The sequence below is a fragment of the Strix aluco genome, chromosome 4, assembly GCF_031877795.1.
Source record: "Strix aluco isolate bStrAlu1 chromosome 4, bStrAlu1.hap1, whole genome shotgun sequence".
Taxonomy (NCBI): domain Eukaryota; kingdom Metazoa; phylum Chordata; class Aves; order Strigiformes; family Strigidae; genus Strix; species Strix aluco.
In genome coordinates this window covers 99,014,640-99,028,164 of record NC_133934.1, presented here as the reverse complement: position 1 = coordinate 99,028,164, position 13,525 = coordinate 99,014,640, and the positions used below count along the sequence as shown (strand labels likewise).

At 35.5% G+C, this 13,525-nt stretch overlaps 1 protein-coding gene across 3 annotated transcripts in view; it reads left to right on the top strand.

Annotated features, from left to right (window-relative positions):
- STXBP6 (syntaxin binding protein 6) overlaps positions 1–12,326 on the top strand; it is a 128,441-nt gene extending 116,115 nt beyond the window's left edge. For all 3 annotated transcript variants that reach the window (XM_074824530.1, XM_074824531.1, XM_074824532.1), the window contains exons 5-6: positions 5,232–5,389; positions 9,167–12,326. In XM_074824530.1, the coding sequence (XP_074680631.1) occupies positions 5,232–5,389; positions 9,167–9,190 (182 nt within the window). In that variant the 3' untranslated portion in view covers positions 9,191–12,326. The remainder of the gene's footprint in view (positions 1–5,231; positions 5,390–9,166) is intronic.
- The last annotated feature ends 1,199 nt before the right edge of the window (positions 12,327–13,525 follow it).

Here is a 13,525-nt window from a genome sequence, read left to right as displayed (position 1 = left end):
GATGCTGCCTTCTTTCACAAGGGATATATTCATTCTTAACTGTTCAGCATCTTTCTCTTCTCCTTAAAGTCCTTTAGTTTTATATTGATATTTTAATTGGTCAATGCTTTTGGTTCTTAAGTGATCACTTGAGTGTACAGGAAGTTAACAAAACACAAAATAGTAAGGAGAAAGTAGCCATTTTTTGTATTTACAATCAATGTTTCCAAATTTCTGTTGAACTTCTAGTGGCACCAGCATATCTGAGTGTAGACAGTATATGTAGGCATATAGAATAATTATGTTGTGATGGTGGTGGTCTTGCTAATGAAGTTGAACTGATTGTTATTATACTTTTAACCTTTATTCAGTGACACAGGTCCAGTTCTGTGCAGTTCAATGGGCATTGTAAATACCTGTTTTCTTTAAAAAGTGTGTGTCATAGATGGAACTTCTTAATTATAGCTAATTGCATTTATTTCCTTCTCAGGTAGTTGCTAAGTGCTGTGTTAGTGTATATACAACTAAAAAGTAAATGCTAGCATAAGACTGTAAAGTCTTATCACTAATGTACAGATAAATCCCTGCATTGAACTGAAATTCATTTGATGTGGCTAATAGAGAATGTGATTAACCTTTTACGAATGTGTGTTAAAACAAATCATGCAAACTGTCTCTAGAGACCAATTAGTTTCTTCAACAAATAGACTGGTTCCCATGCTGTTTGATGATAGTGTCTCTATATCTTTCAGGTATGGTAGGTTAAGGATGTACTTTTCTCTTGTGCATGATAAAAGGCCTAAAGTAATGTCACTTCATTTCATGGACTGCAAGACTCTCTGATATAGCTTGTGATCATAAGAACCATAGATTTAAAAATGAGTCTGAGAGGAGCGGTGGTGCTTCCTGCAGGGTTCTTCAGTTTTTATGCCCATAAAAACCATACTTCATACTTCAACCATAAAACCCCATACTTCAAGGATCACTGGTCTAAAGCACTCGCCCAAGGCCCACTGCCCTTCTGTTTCTTCATCTTTGGGCCCCAATAATGTTACATATAATTATACAGGTCACTAATTGAATTTTCTAAGGGGAAAAGGGAGTTTAATTCCAATAGTTTATATTTTGCTACAGGAAATTCAAATAAAATATTTAATTTAACAAATTGGATTACCAAGCTGTGTAGCTGTTGACTGGTTTGGAAATCTTCATGCTCTTTTCCTCTAGGTAGACAACCTCAGATAATAAGACAAAAAGCATTATAGAAGAAAAAGCTGTGTTAGAAGCGATCTTATTAAGCCATTTGTTTGAGTAACTGAAAATAAATTAGCAGTATGTTTCTGTGCTTTGAAATATGTAGCAAAATTAAACTGAAGAAAAACACTGAATTAGGCTTGATTTGTTTAGTTTCAACTGAAGTTGGCCTAAACATATGTGTTTTGCTGATACTAGAAATTAATACTAACCTAATACTTTATAATAAGCTCAGTATAAATACGTATTTTCTCCATGTTATCTGGTAATATTTGCTCCACTTACTCAGTGAGTCTGCAAATACTGTTAGATAGTGAAAAGCTGTGTGCTTGCCCTTAATAGAAACTTCAGAAAATGCTGTTTAATAAAATTAAAAATTATGTGAACTTTCCTATTTTGCTTTCATGCTTATTTGAAAGAGAAAAGTCTGTAATCTCAACTCTGGGACCTGTTCTGCAAAGCTATAGAAAAATACGTGCACTCCAAAAGTGGGAGGATCCATGTATACTTTAGAAAAAGCACCAACACAAGCATGTGACTCTTTCTGCTCACAGTGAAGACTGTAGCCATGCAAAGTTTGAGATCACAGGCCATTGGAGTTTGAACATCTTGGGAATAATGCGAGTGCTTTCCTACTAAAAGCAACTCAGAACATCAGCTGACCCATACCCATATTTTTGTGGTGTTTATCTCATCTTGCAAGTGTTATAAAATCTCTTTCCTAAAATGTATGTGAAAAGCTCTTGAAAGTCTTCCATTGAGGAGCTTATGTCTCTCACCTAATAGATAAGAAGTCCTGAAGTTCCTCAGACTCTTCATAGACCAGAAAAAACAAAACAAGGTGGTTAACAGCAGTTGTCACGTCTTTGGTTAAAAATTAAACAAAGATAGAAAACAGTATTTCCAGAAAAGAGTTGTTGACTGTCATTTCTTTGATCTTTTCTTCAGTGGCTTAGTGCAGATGGTAGGCCTAAGTTTACACCTAAGTGGGTACAGCTCAGGCAGGTTTGTTGTTCAGTCATGGGACAGACTTCTCCGGAGATCATGAATTGTAGTAGTTACCTACTGAAGAGCAGCTTAAAAATTTTGCAGGTTGTAGGTGGTTTGTTCATAGGAATGATTCTCCACTACATCCAGTACAAGTGTTGCTATTCTTGCAGTGATACTAATATAAGGACAAGGCATAGTCAGTCATACCAGAAACCACCTACACATGCTCTAGAAATACACTGATGAAATTCAATAGACTACTGACACATGAGTTTGTGTTGCTCGTAGAGTGGATATTTTTATTTTGCTGACATTCCATTGGAAAAGATTATCCAAAAGTAGTTCTCTAAAACAGTCTCACTGCTCGTAGAAGAATACAGAGAGAACACAATACCGTATTAGCTAGAAGGAAAAACAATTATTATGATTGTGCCAAACTTCCAAGTTCTTTCTTTTCTGAAAACAGTGTGGAGAAATAAATATCAATCTTTGGCTACAAATTCTGATATTTTCAGGAATACAGAAAATACAGAATATTTTCATTCTGCAATTTCCTATTGACATTGACAGTAGGTCAGCAATCTGTGTTAACCTCTATTCCCCAACACATGTTAAGACTTCAGAAGATGCTTAGCTCTATAAAGGTCTCCGTGTACCCTGCTTCTCTTGAATTCAGCAACATTTGAGATGCTGTAAAGCAGCAACAGATTTAATTCAGTGTTGAGAGCTTTTAAAACTCTTATCTTAGAACACTAGCACTGATTCATACAAGAGGGTAAAACCTTTGGATCAAACCACCAAAAAAAGGGAAACTATGTGGTGTTGCCCAGTACCTGTGTTTATTGGAAAATTTACCTGAACAGAATCCAAAATAATCTCCTAAAAACTGGCTTTAAATGAGCAAATTATGAACAAAATAACAATTAACTGAAAAAATCTTGAATTAAGAAAGTGTACAATATTTAAAGTTGTTTGGTTTTATTATCAGACTCCTCAGTGTCTGAAGAGAGACCACTTGTAAAAATAGTTTCATTTCTGTCTGCAAATTCCAACTTACTGTATTCTCAGATATTATTCTCTTCAACATTAATGGCAATTGTTATTTTCCTTTTCTAAATATAGCGTCTTTGTTCCATGCAACAATAGAAAAAAAAAAAAAAAAAGTAGCTGTTTCACATCCTATACATCCATTATTTTTTAATTGCTGATGTGAAAAATGTAACAATATTGGTATACAGGAGGCTACCGTGCTCTTTGCTTGGTATTTCTCATACTGATTCATCATATGTGAGTCATTGTGTGTGGGTTCTTGGGTCCCTCCCCCACTTCCATAGTTTTATACTAGTTGTGTTTTATTTAATAAAATTTTAAGGCAGTTTTTTATCTCAAGAGTTCCTACATGTGCAGCTTGTACTGTTGTTGCACAGGATACTTGGGGCAACCTTCAGTTTCACTCTTCATTGTTTGTTTGCTGTTTTTAAGGAAAGGAATATTAGCTGTAAAATGAATCTGAATGGGTCTTTTGTTCTTTTTCCTGATGAAACTAATAGAAAAGTAACCCTTCAAATTAATGCTTGGGCTTTATTTTTTAATCTGGAAATATTTTTGAGGTAGACACACTTTTCAGATTAATGATAAAAGCAGTAGGTTTGTGTTTATTTTCATTTGTCTTTGTATGTAAGAACAGCAGACTTTGTTGTAACGGCGGATTTGCTGCAGTGCTCAGTTCAGCTTCATGTGTTGTGCTGGTTTCATACCTTTACCAGTGTAATTCATTTAAAAGTGTTACATATTGGGTTTTAATGCTGTGAAAAAAAAGGCTTTGTGTGATTACAATATTTGGGGCAGTTTAGAAAACCAGCAGTGACAGTGTGCCTCTAATGGTTAATACTCTGTATTGGCTTTCTGGCTCTCACATTGCCTTTGGATACATCTAGACAACAAATTGCTACGTAACAAATTCCCTGTAAGGTAGATTAAGTTCTAAAGTTTGTGCAAGACTCCAAGGGCCTACCGTATTGCAAAAAGCTGAATTTTTACTAGTCCTTTTTCTGAAAAGGTTAAAGGAGAAGACCTACGTGTGTTTTAATACATACCAGTTCATAGCGATAATGTGTAACTTTGAAGAGTTTCCAGTTTGTACTGTGGTTCGTACTATAAACATTCATCAGCAGTTCATTTCCGAAAGAGGTCCCTTCTGTTGAGAAGCAGTATAGAAAGGAGTACTGAAAAGAGTGAGCATTTGAAAGGGAAAAACGTAGAGGAGAAATGCAGTTCTGATGAGAACTTGAAACTACTACATTTTGTGCCAGAGAAGAAACAGAGAAGCCAGTAAGTTGATTTGGATGGTGAAGCTAAAGTCTTAGAAGACATTGAGCCTTGCTGGGACTTTAAATGGTAAGGTTTAAAGAAAGTGTGTTGTCGCATGAAACATGGCCAGTGCTGCATGTGGAGAAGGGTCAAAGGTAAAGAGATCAAAGCAGCATAAAATAACTGTAGTAATAGTGTTTTGGGTGCACTTGTAAATGAATTAATACTATAATAATTATAATATGGAAAAAAATGTTCAATTCGTACAGATGTGTCCTGCAGAGTCTATCATTTATTCTCTAGGGGAACAGTGTAACTTCCAAAGAAAGTTGATCTGTATGAACCATGAGAGTGTTGTGAAGAAGCTGTGTGCACTTGTGAATGGTTTCACTGATTTAGTAGCATAGCTTCATGAAATGATGTATGAGCATAAGGCTTAAAGAAATAACACGTAGCTGTTATATCCACTGCTTCCTTATGTTACCCAAGAATTATGTTGCAATATGGTACTTGTTTATAATTTGCTAAAAATACGGTTTGAGTGAGAAAACAGTAACTTACCTATTATCCAAAATGCAGCTAGAGGATAAACTAGCAGATAACACATCAGCTCTAGAACATTATAAATTAAAATAATTGTATTTAATACAAAGCTTATATATAGTTGGGTGTTTTAACGGTTTCTTTTGATATTGCAGGAAACAGCATACTGCATTCAGCAGCAGACAGTGTGACAAGTGCAGTACAGAAGGCAAGTCAGGCTTTGAATGAGCGTGGTGAAAGGCTAGGTCGAGCAGAAGAAAAGACAGAGGAACTGAAAAACAGTGCTCAGCAGTTTGCGGAAACTGCACACAAGGTAAGATTTTGGTGGGAGTAAAGCTCTCAGTAGGTCAGTGTCACACATTCCTTTATTGCAAGGGGAAGAAGCTCTAGAAAGAATTGCAGTCGGTCACTGTTTACAAACAGCTTGCTGTTTGCCTTGATATATATACTGTTCCTCACTTGGCAGTTTTTTGGTTTATAACTACTTCTGTGCATAGATCTGAGGTTTGCTTTGCCACTTGAATTGAAACTACTTATCTTCTCCTTCCTGGAGTATATTTCAAATCCATCTTCCCACTACTGTTTGGAACGATTCCTCATACTTTGTGCAGCAGTATAGTGAAATTGTTGTTAATCCTCATTGATAAGCAGTCGTAGGTCTGTGACTATCTGTTTCTGAAGAGGTATCTTTTTATGTCTGGAAAAGTTATTTATGAGGGTTTTGAGGAATTGTTCAGTCTTGGTTATGCATGGACATTCTCTATGCTTGGTGAAAGATATTGATAGTACTATGCCTGTTGCGGCTGCATGTGCATAATGGTGCTGAGTTTCCATCTCTGTGACAGAAATTCTAGGCATCCACAGTGTTTGATTCAGTGGCTGTGTAGCACCTTCACACCAGAAAGTTTTCTGCACATGGGCAACCATTTTAGCATGCAAGTTTGATAGGTTTCCTGCTTAGGACATGCGTTAGGCCTTATCGTGCTTATGCCAAACAGTGCCTGGCTACTGCATTAGCGCTAGAAATCCTGGATTGATGTCTTGCAGTTCTGTACAAGCCTCAGTTTTATGTAATCTTCAAAATTTCACAAAACATTTTAATTTTTACTGGGATAATTCTCTACTTTGTGGTCCATTTAGCGTGGTTCAGCTTAGTGGCATGAGTATGGAGTCTGCTCTTGGGTTCTTCCATCTAACACCACCTTCTTTCCCCACCCCCCTCCCCCAGTGATGATAACTATGCCGACTCAGAAAACCAGCCTTATACAGCAGCTGCCACTGCTTCTAGGATGGGGGGGGAATCAGGTTTGCTGCTTTCAAGTAAAGCATAGAGTGCTGCTTGGTAGGGAGTTCAAAAATGAAAAATGCCTCTGATAGTTGGGCTACTATGAATCTTGATTAAGATTTGAGTAAGTTTCATTAGTGTGTGTTGTCCTTTCATCGTCCACATATTCAGAACAGCAGTTCCATAGCTGAAGACATGCTGTGAACAAAACCAAATCTTTTCAAACAGATTCTGTTAGGGAAATCTTATGTCTAAAAAATCTCAGTATTTTAATGAAAATACTATCCTTGATAGCCTGTGCTGTACCATATTTAGGATTTTGTAAACATTTATTTCCAATATAATAATTTAAAACAAATGTTGAGGGGAAACACAGCAGGAATGGTGGAGAAGCTAAAAACATCCACAATACAAATATTTTTTTAATCAAATAAAAAAATATAGGGAAATTCTCAATAGGATATTGTACATAGTCATTTGAGTTTACATGTGTCTATAGCAGAAAGAGAGCAGTTTCTGCAAGAAACGTCTAGGTGATGCAGAATAGAAAAGGATAATCTCCATTTGGACAGTGTGCTGGGCTGAGATTCTGAAACATTCCTGCCAGTCCTGTTATACAGATCAACAGTCTTCCTCAGATAAGTGTGAAGGGCCATGTGCTGTTAAAGCTATCCCAGTTACCAGCTGCCTGAAACAGGAGTGTGACAGTCTTTCAGTTGATGATAGTTAAGGATTTGTAATAAATGCTTGGTTTTTGTCTTTTTAACAAGAAAATAGCATCTTTGTGTGTGAAGAAAACAAAATAAAGTTTAGGTCTTAAAGGACCATAAATGAACACTTGTCATCTTAATGGTCATAAAGGTAATTTAGTAAAATGGGATTTAACAACATTTATTGGTACCCCAAGTCTGGAATTATATCTTAGAGGTGCAGTAGTCCTGCAATTCCTTTACTGTTATCACACAACAATGCACAGGGCAGCTATCGAAGAATGTATTAGGTTAGAGACGGTTGTTTTATGGTGGTGTGCTTTGGTTTTCAAAAAGTTTTGTTGGGGTTTTGGCGAAGCGTTTAGGAATAAGTACAATATTGATATTGTATAATATTCCTCTGGTTAAGTCTTTTAGGGGCAGCTGCTACTCAGACCTTAGAGGTTGTTTGTACAGAAAAGAAAACATACTACTCCAGTGAAACCAGAAAATTGAGGTCCACCTGAGTGTTGCTTAAATGGCAAAATCGTAACTTTCTGGCAAAATGGTGACTGAAGAGAAAGGCACAAATGTTGACTTACATTTGTGAACACTTTGTGCAGCAAAGCAGAGTTCCCATTTTGGTTCCTCTGTCGTTGCCTTCAGTAAAAGTACTTTGAATTATTGTCAGCCCATAATTAATTTTGCCACTATAGTATCAGGACTGGATATGCTTAATTTGTATGTCTGCACATTGCTTTGGTTATATGTCAGGTTATTTTAAGATATAAAACACGTAATTGGAGACGGAAGATGCACAGCGTAGGAATACACTTTCTATCATCTTTAAAAAAAACCTTAGTCATCTATTTTAAAAAAATTTTTAAAAGCAACCAAAAACCAAACAAAAAATGACTCAGTTTGCACCAGAAACAACAGCCCTCACAGAGTGCTTCTGTTTTGGCTATTGGAGTTTGTTGAATGAAAGCATATATCTATATTTAGTTGTGTAACAGCTGGAACTTAGCTCAGGGTATCTATCAAATCCACCTTATGACACCTTCTTCACTTTCTTTGTTTGCCTCTGAAATTTCTTTCCCTTGTTGGTGACTGCACAAGACTCAGAGTTATGGATTCTGTATAATAAAAACTTACTGTCAGAATTGCCTGCTAAAGATGAATATTTCTGAAAAAAAATCTTGTTGTTTGAGGTGAGAATGAAAAGTGTTGGAGTTTTTCCATGCTGAAATGCCTTTCCAGTATATCTCTCTAAATAATAGCTTTTTTAAATGGCATGTTTATGACCAGGTCCTTGATTGTCAAAGGCTTATGTCAATTAAATTCGAGTCATTTATTGGTCAGCATTTCACTGGTAGCAAATGAGGAAATTTTAACTGCCCTTACCAATTCTGGTTTCTAGGCAACTTCCTAGGGGGTTCACTCATCTCAGCTTTGTATAGCATGCTATTATCTGCAGATTCCAATTTTTTATTATACAGAGCCTAGAACTAAGTTCTCTGCTTGGCTTGCCAATGTCAGTTTGTCTAAACTTTTTATATAGGATTTAATTCACTTCAGCTCTTTCTTATCTCTCTCATTCCCAGTTTTAAGTCCATTTTTTAATTATTTGAAATGGAAATAATCAATAATCACAAAGGTAGAAAGGCAATCAGTTCTTAATTTTTTCTCACTTGTAGTGGCAGTGCTGCTGAATAGGTGTTTTAAATTACTTCTTTAGAATTTCTGATTATATTTAACAATCCAAATCATTCGGTCTAAATGACTGTACAATAAATAAGTAAATAAATAAAGCATGTATTTGTTTCTAGCATCTTGCTGTAGCCCCTTCTCACAGATACCAAAATAATGGAACATTGGGAAACACAGCTATGAAAGCAGATAAATCCTACCTCGTCAGCATAGCAAAGGGAGACTTTGCATATCTGTCACAGCAAAGGGTACGACTGCATATCTGTGTGCAAAGAAGTTATGGATTTCAGGCATCTTTTGAAGAATTCAGTTTACAAGGTCTTCTGATCCAGACTAGCCCCGTTAGTTTGATCTAGCTATCATTACATGTGATCTCTCTTTAATTCATTTTTTCTTCATTTTTCAGCTTGCCATGAAGCACAAATGCTGAGATACTGCCCAAAGTTGAAATCTTCCCGAGAGAAACTGGAAAGGCTACGTTCAGCAGTTCTTACAGGAGATCCAGGCTTCTGTGTGCTTTTTTTCTTCCAGTTCAGTGGAGATGCATTCTTTCAGTTTCTGTGCAGGAGTGTTGCATTTCTACCTTTTTTGACTTACTTTTGTTCCTTTTTTGTAATATTGCTACACGGTCCTGCAGTACTTTCTACCTGTATTTCAATTGTTACAGGAGTGAAAGCAAACAGGGGAACTGGACCAAATGACAAGCTGATCAAGATTAAAATAGTAATATTATTCCCTATTTGTACAGATAATTATTTAACTGGTTGTGGATGTATGTGTGGAAATAAAATCCAAAGAAGGGGTATACTTCATTTTATGTAGCATTAGCAGAATGTGAATGTTGGAATTAAACACCTGGGGTTGTAACTATAGTGGAGAATAGACTGCTTTGTCCTGGGAAACAGAAAAACTTGTTTCTTCTACCCAGTGTAGGAAGTTTTGCATGTGCCATCACCAGCATTCAGAAGTGCATATCTGAATTTCGTAGGGGAATCTGTTACCAGTGCTGCATTTTGAATATTTCTATTTTCCCTTCCGTATTGGTTATTTGAATAGTATAATGAAACCTACAGAATGTATGCTTGAGGTTTCAAAATCGAGGAAAAAAAGTAGTTTTTACATCTGTACACACATGGCTGTGCCTCAAACACGATCTTGAATTTACCAATCTGATATAAAACATTTCATTTTCTTTTTACCTGTGATTCTGTGGATAAAGTTTTATGTAAATGAGAATACAGGGGCCTGAGAAAATGAGACTGCACCGTTTTCCAAGTCTTCTGTTTTTCATAAATTCTAGAGTAAGAAATTTTGGGAACACTTCAGAAATTTGTCTGATTAGAATGACTTTTGTGTTAGCTAGTTGTCTGATTTTTGAATAGAAGCTTTCAAAAAGCATGTCTTGGTACATTAGAACCATAACTTCTAGTTTGGGTCTCAGTTTTCAGTATATATTATCACTGGATGGGTGATTCCCTACTTCATTCTGTATTCACTATATGCAATATATGCACTGTATTCTCTTACAAAAATAAGTAGGTTATTCTTTTCCTTCACAACTGTGTTCTTAACATTTTTTAAGTGTTTTAATATGCTTCTAGAATGAAGGAAAAAAAAAGGAAAAAGAAAAAAAAAAAAGATGCTGCACTTTTTTTTTTTACCGGTAAGCTAGAATCAGAAATCCTAGCAGAAGTTTCAGCCTTCATCTTCTGAAGATGTGTACTCTTCACTTCTGTCCTCATCTTACCAGAGAGCCAGAAAGCTGGCATTATATGAATGTACTGTAGTTTTCATTTTCAATGTAGAATAAGATTTTTGCATTATTGATGACACTTTTAACAGTCTAAATCATCAGAGCAGTGCTTGCAGGAGAGAGAAAAAAGCTTCTGTAGTAATTGAGAATATTTTAGTTACTGCAAACTGAAGTAACTGAAATCTCTTGGAAATAACCATTTTGTAAAAAGATGCTTGGCTTTAGGAAAACATTCTCATTTGAACTAAGGACATGTCTTGTTAACTGATTACATTCAAACTTTACATCTGTTTTTCCTGTAATTTAAACTGTTTTGTATCAAGCCTTTTATTTAATCTCAGAGTGGGAATTAAGAGATAAATTTGTCATCTGCATAGTACCATACGATCATTTAGATCTATTTAGCATCAGCTCTAACAGTTAGTACATCCAGCACTGTCAACTGAAAAGGAATTTGGCCCCATCTGTTGTTAAGTCAGAACAGGCTCATTAACGACATGAGTTCTGAACACTCCATTGAGCTACGTACAATTAATGCTTGCCCTGGAAATGCCAGTAGCTTTCTGAGCGCTATTGTAATGACTATTGGTATTTCTGCAAATTAACTAGGAAAGCAGGCCCTCATTAGAAATGTCTTCTACTAGACACAAAATGTTAGGCTATTATTTTAAAAATAGCTGCATTGGAAATTAGTCAGGGAGTACATTTTTGACCATATAGCTATCTTCTGTCATCATCTTTTCCACTCTTTCTTTAACTATATTCTGCTGCTAACCTCACAAGTCTTTCTCTTGAGAGAAGGAAGGAATAGAATAGGTTTTGAACTGCTGCCCTCTAACACGTCTTCTAAGTTTGTCAATAATTTAGAAGTGTCTAAACCCCAGATGAGATAGACCTGACAAGAATTAGTTGTCTAAATTCAGATAAAAAGGCATGGGGTTTCAGGTGTTTACATGAATATCAACTGGACAGGACAAGGTCACAGTTGCACTGCTAAGTTCCAGACCTTTTGTGAGTTGAAGTGTTCTAAAACATTTCTTTAGTCCCACTGACAGTTTTTCAGCTTTTTTTTTTTTTTTTTTAGATCCTCCAGTTAAGTGTATTGTGTTATGTATCATAACTCAGGACTTTTATCCAGCCATCAAAAGCCATTACTATGGGAAATCTGAGTAACCTAGTGTTACTGAATGAAGGAAAAGTTTTTTGTCTGTGTGTTTAATTTGTTCTTGCTGTTCATTAAATGACAAGATTTGGTAGTTTTTAGAGAAAAATCAGAGGTGTATAAATGTCTATCCAAAGGTAAATCATACAGCATTGCAATCTCATTCTGGAACTTAGCTTCTAGCTTATACAACCTAGTATTATTAGATAGTCATGTACATAACATATACTATAATTCAGGTTAATGTTTCATATGAAAGAATGTATTTGTAAATTGCAACATCAATAGTTTCTTTATCTTTTTAAAGTTCTGCAAAGAATAAAAATACTGTATTGCTAGATTTGACTGTGTACTGCAAACTCTGTCTTACAAGGCTACTTTTGTGTTTAGCAAAAGTTGTGCATTATGTGAAATATTAACAAAAATATGCTCTCTAAAAGTGATCTTAAAGGTAGGTAGGTTTTGCTATGATACACCAGAACTGTAATACTTGCGGGTATCTGTTGTAACCAATTTCTTGAAAGTTCTCAAAGATGTAGAAATTATTTTGTGCCATTCTGGGGGGAAAAAAAAAAAGTGGGACCTACTCTCGAGTCATTACTGGAAACCCTGATTTTGTCATTAAATACTTTAACTGTGATCAAAAGAAAACTGTCCTTGGATTATTTGTCTATTCAAAATATAAATGATTTGTAAATTATATTTTTATATTTCACTCTAGCAGAATTATATTTCACTCTAGCAAAACTGAATAAAAATTAACTTCCACTGTAATGATGAAAACTTTATCTAGAAAAAATACTGTAATTAAAATAGTAATGGGAACTAGGTTGATGGATTTCACGTCCAAGCAGATTCCAGACAGTGGTTAACACAGCTTTAAGTTAGCATCCTTCCTAAAGGTTGTACAGGTTGAAAAGAATGTCTGTGTTAACTTGCTTTCAGTTTGCTATAAAATGCTTATTCTCAAATTGTTACTGTTTTCTTTTTGGCAATCTAATTTTATTGATAATCTTTTATCAAAGTGAAAGAATTTTAATTGCCCTATGGGAATAATATAGAGGTAGAATTCTTCTACACACAGTGAATGGGGGCTACTTGCAGAAGAATTGTATCCAATATGAACTGACTTCGCTGCCACCTCTTCTTTTTTTTTTTTTTAGGCTTAAGCATGCTCCCTAATCTCAGAAATGTCCTGTTGATTAATATTGTCAACTGGTTAAATTACTTCAATTGCTGGGTAAATTTTTGCTGGAATGCATGTCATCCATCCGATGTTGAATGCTGTACGTGCCCAATGCCCAAAATGTATGAAACTTTTAGAAAGAAGTAGATTTCTGGTGGGTCAGAAGCGAACTTGATCAGAACAGCATTTTGTTGTAGTTCACACATAACATTTTGGCAGTTCTTTTCCATCATTATTGTACATTTATCCTGTAAGAATAGAAAAAGAAAATGGTTCATTTTCTGACCATTTTTTTAGATCAATTTCACCATGTTGGTATTTTTTTCTTGATTTTGTGGTTCTCATAAATCATCAGGTTAATCTGCTGCTGTGTATAATTTGATAAAGATGATGGGGTCTTGTTTGTTATCTTTAAGTCATGGAAGAGGCTCAAGCACGAATGTTTACAGATTCAATATATTAGGATTTCTAAGTCAAAGATGGGCTAGTATGTTGAGTGTGTTGTAGAATATTGTTGCTGTCACACTCCTGAAGGCATAATATGTGACTTGAGAAAATCAAACTAAGCCACCTGTCACCTTCAGCTGCAAGTCACAATATCAGTGAAGATATGCATTACTTCACGTAGTAAGCAGATCAGTTAGACCTATCCAATACTCACTAA